This window comes from Gavialis gangeticus, unplaced genomic scaffold (assembly GCF_001723915.1).
Source record: "Gavialis gangeticus isolate Ggan-Ray unplaced genomic scaffold, GavGan_comp1, whole genome shotgun sequence".
NCBI classification, from domain to species: domain Eukaryota; kingdom Metazoa; phylum Chordata; order Crocodylia; family Gavialidae; genus Gavialis; species Gavialis gangeticus.
In genome coordinates, this window is record NW_017729032.1 from 55,755,198 (window position 1) to 55,759,868 (window position 4,671).

The 4,671-nt window shown below is 45.8% G+C and overlaps 1 protein-coding gene across 3 annotated transcripts in view; it reads left to right on the top strand.

The window, feature by feature from the left end:
- Nucleotides 1-209: 209 nt before the first annotated feature.
- The window catches only part of CCNA1 (cyclin A1), an 8,071-nt gene continuing 3,609 nt past the window's right edge, over nucleotides 210-4,671 (top strand). For 2 of the 3 annotated variants that reach the window (XM_019525561.1, XM_019525563.1), the window contains exons 1-5: nucleotides 329-349; nucleotides 639-812; nucleotides 3,013-3,256; nucleotides 3,430-3,590; nucleotides 4,416-4,639. In XM_019525561.1, the coding sequence (XP_019381106.1) occupies nucleotides 663-812; nucleotides 3,013-3,256; nucleotides 3,430-3,590; nucleotides 4,416-4,639 (779 nt within the window). In that variant the 5' untranslated portion in view covers nucleotides 329-349; nucleotides 639-662. Of the gene's footprint in view, nucleotides 261-328; nucleotides 350-638; nucleotides 813-3,012; nucleotides 3,257-3,429; nucleotides 3,591-4,415; nucleotides 4,640-4,671 lie in introns of those variants that run through there. The other variant, XM_019525562.1, reaches the window with a different exon arrangement.

Sequence of the window (4,671 nt, forward strand, 5' to 3'; positions counted from 1 at the left end):
GCCCCGCGGTTGCCAGGGCGCGGCGGCGGGAGCGGCCCGGGCCGCGGTTCCAACTGGCCGGGACCAACGGAGCATCGGCCCAGTCCCGCGCCGCCCCCGCGCGCTCATTGGCCCCGGCTATATAGGCTGGGCCGGGCCTGGAGGTGGGGGCGCAGGTAACGCGGGGTACGCGCCCTTGCCCTTGCCCTGAGCCTACACGGATCAGGCTCAGATCCCAGGTGTTCATCTTCCCCTACTAATCCCAGCTGCTGGAGATCAAGGTGCAAGCTGTAGTCTGTTTGGTTGGGTGCAGTAGAAGGAGTCTGGAGGAAGGCTGCTGCCTCCACTACAGTTGTGTGTGCATGCATAGGTGACTGGTAGGGGTGCATGTGCCCTCCCCTGATGACCAATACTGATGCTGTTGGATGGGCGGGTGCTGTCTTGACAGGGCTGCTGCCATTGGTGGCTTCTGTGGGGGCCCCCCCCCCCCCGGCTGCAGATCCAGGAGGCACCAGGTGTGTGAGTGTGAGTGTGTGAGAGAGAGAAGCAGGTGGGAGAGAAACCAGGGAGATGATGAGTCTTGGAGGAACAACTAACTTGCTTTTCTCTTTCTTTTGTGCACACTCTCGTGTTCTCTCTCTCTCTCTCTCTCTCTCCAGCTCTCTGCTACTGACTTGGAGGCCATGCGGCGCAGCGAGGACAAGGGTGGGGTCTCCCAAGCGGGGAACCAGGAGCCCCACCAGGCTGCGGTTCCTTCCAGCCAGCCTGCCCTGCAGAGGGCCGTGCTTGGGTTGCTGACCGAGAATGGACAGTGCCTTCGAGCCTGTGGCCAGGTAACTCTTGGAGAGCTGCTGCCTGCACTAGGGTGAGACCTGGTCTGACAAACTTCTTGGGTGCTGGTGCAGAGACAGCGTGAGCAGGGATGGTGCAGGTAGCTCAGCTGGGATGGTGCAGGGTAAGCCAGTTGTCAAGACTTCTGTGCTGGAGTTGGGCTGCTTCTGGGAAGGCTTGTTTCTCTTTGTGCATGACACTTCTGATGGGTAACTTCTGTTCTGTTGATGAGCTCTAAACTTGAAGTTTTTTTTAAAAAAAATGAAACCAATAAAACCTCACCCTGTTTCTGCAGACAAACCTGTAAAACTGAAGCATGTTGCTGTGATATTGATACACAGGTATCCCCTCTGTCTGTGGTACCCAAACTTCTCAAAGTTGCATCCCAACAAGGCAGGTTTTTATATATCTAAAGTCCTAGGTACCTGGCCTAATGATTCTCCCTCCCTCTAGCTAAAGTGGCTTCTGACTCTTGTCTCCACTCAAAAGGGTCACAAGGTAACAACCCTCCCAAACAATAATATAGGGCACTTCCTTTTTAAACCCACAGCTTGGAAACATGTAATTTTGCAAAGCCTGGCTTTCAGATAAGCTTCTAGCTCATAGGGGTGGGGAAAGGGAAGAAGCGTTAAATGTGGCCTTGACATAACCTAAGGGTGTAAACTACTTGCTGTGGAGTCTTCAGTCATGAGCCAGTCTCTACTCTAAAGGAATATTTGGAATTGGCAGTATTGGGACTGACTTGGCTAATACATGACCTGTTTCCTATCCATGCTACATAGCAAGTGGCCATGAGGGGTGGGGGGTATTTGAAGGGCAGTGCTTCAGTTACTACCCAGTAAGTAGGACTTCTCATGGTGGGAAAGAGGAGGGAAGGGGCACTGCTGGTAAGCACTCAATATAGTGATGCTCTACTTAACCTGCCCAATCTTTTTCCTGATGGGGAAGGTCACTGAAGGGACTGTTAAGCAGCTGTTTTAGATGCTAGAATGTGGTGTTTGGTGGAAATGCAGATGCTGCTCAACTGCCAACTACTGCTCTGTGCCTCCACGGTTGTGTGGCTGGCTACAGGATTCGCATGATGTTCAGGGAGCTAGAACGGCTCCTGGGGGAGCCTTTATTTTTGCCTTGGCCCCTCTTCCCTTGCTGATCATATTACCTCTGGCACATCAGCTGGTCCTGAAACCTAAAGCTTGTAATACAAGTTAATGTGACTCTAGTACTGCACTGCAAAAATCGGCTAGAAATGCACTTTTTCCCGTAATACGGTTGCTATTCCTTTAGGGTGTCTGATAGCCACCTGACTGACAAAACAGTACATGACTCTTACTTCCACTGGCTACCACCTTTTAGGTTTCACCTTGCATTGCATGGTAAAAGCCATGCTCTGTGCCCTTCAAGCCTGTTCCTAAACAAAAAGATCCTTGTTTCCAGAAGTATGGAGAAACCACTGAAGCCTAGTAGGCTTTCAGCATCACTTGCTTGAGTCTGTGAAGTTCTTGTTGGTATAGTCCACTAGTCTGTCTTTATCCTATCCATAGCTGCAAACCTGATATGCCTGTTCATGTACAGTTGTGGGTTAAACTAAAGTAGCCTATTTGAGGGGAAGGGGGTCAGAGGAACAAAACAGAGTTAACCGCTTGTAATCTGCAGCATATTGTTATCTTATACATGCAAACTGCTTTACCCCCCCCCCCAAACAAACAAACAAAAAAACCCCAAAAAAACAAAACAAAACAAAACAGTAAGCTTATTGGTAAAACTGACAAATACCTAAAGTACCTTGTTATCTTCGTTTAGTGCTTTCAGGAGGCCTGGGCTTCACTTTACAATTAGTATCTCTTAACTAACTAACTTGAAATATAGTATGAAACTTCAGTAACTCTCTGAGGCTGGTCCTCTTGCTGACATCTAATAATCCCCTATAGCACTTGTGCCAAAGACCAAACCTGGTATACAGTTAATATGCCATATGGCATAAAAGATGCTGCTTACAGCAAGAAGGCAATAAGTAGAACTTATACCAGTTGTTAACTGCAGGCTTTCTTCTCAACTAACTTCTAGCTTTTTGATGCAAATTATTAGTTTTCTCTAGTTGGTAACCTGCAGTGCTGTATAAAGTGGGAAGCTTTCTCTTAAAATGGGAATTGTTCTGTTCCCACCAATTCTCTCCCTACAGGATTACTCTCTACTCTGTTTCAGGGCACTACCATTATCAGACACTTCTTGGGCTCCGAAAATGCCTTCCCTGCAGCTGGAAAAAACACACGACCGAGCTGCATGGTTAATGCAACATCAAAGCAAGGGTTTGCTATTTACATAGATGAACCAGAGCAGAAAGAAAGATACAAGTGCACAGTTGTAGAAGAAGTGGAACCTAGTCTGTGTGAAGTGGCTTCTAATACAGTGAAATCCAGTATTCATCTGCTAGTGAATTTGAGCACAGGTAACTGGTCATTGCATAAACCTTGCATATGACATTGATCTGTAATGTGAAGCAATTGGCTTCCTTTGCTCAAATCTCTTGCATAACTACCCAAAGTGTTTGTGAAATTGAAAGGAATAACAACTAAGCCAAATAATCTAGCAAGACATTTATGCGATGTCCTGACTATGCAGGTTCTCCCATGGTGCTGGATACATCATTCCAGAATCAGTCTGAAGATCAGCTGGATACTTCATTCCAGTCACAACATGAAGATCAGGTGGATAACAACACGGATGTAATGAATGTTGGAGAATATGCAGAAGATATTCATCAGTACCTCAGAGAAGCTGAAGTGAGTAGTTTAACAAACCTAGAATATTTGGGTGTCTTTGGCTCTCATGTCATGCCAACCGTGTTACATAAGACAGCCTTTAGCTACTTTATCTGCTGTCAATGTTTTCTGCAAAACTTTAATTAAGCTCATTTTATTGCTGGCCTCACAAGAGCTGAGCAAAAGGCAGTGAGAGAAGACCCTTTTGGGATACAGCACAGCTATGGCGAAAGCATCTCTTCATGAGAATTTCTTCTTATTTGGTGTACCCTAGCCTTATTGGATGAGGAGATCTGACACAGTGAGAAGAGAACCATTTGAAATTCAGCAAAAACAAAGCTGAAGCATCAGAGAGTGCGTTTAAGCCCCAAGAAATAGGCAACAAAATATTGTGCCCTTTTCACAGATGACCATGAAAACTGAGTTTCTGGACAGTCTTTCAATGGACTCAACTAATCTAGAGCTGGACCTTAATCAGTTTGTGAAGGGGAGTATATGACAAATGTCTGGAGTAGGTCCTTTAGTCTGTTCCAAGCCTAAGTTTTTTTTGTTTTTTTTTGTTTGTTTTTTTTTGTTTATACAACTCCTAGCTTTTGCATGGGGGTTGGAGGAAGATGGGCAATACAAAGCAGACAGACTAATCACACAACTATACCTAATTCATCTGTATACTGGTATCTGTGCCTTTAATGCTGTTGGTAGTAATGGAGAGGATCTTGAATTTTTTCACTTCTAGTGTATCACATTGGTGTATAAAACACTATAAATTGTTAGCCATACTAGCTGAAAATTTACAATATTATTGTAGTGGAGGTCCTAACTTAAGTGTTAAATCTATCCTAACAGGTAAGATACAGACCTAAACCATGCTATATGAGGAAGCAACCAGATATCACAGCAGGGATGCGTGCAATTTTGGTCGACTGGCTGGTAGAAGTTGGGGAAGAGTACAAACTTCGTACTGAAACACTGTATTTGGCTGTAAACTTTCTGGACAGGTTTCTTTCTTGCATGTCTGTCCTTAGAGGAAAGCTGCAGCTTGTAGGAACAGCAGCAGTTCTTCTGGCAGCGTAAGTGTGTGTGTGTGTGTGTGTGTGTGTGT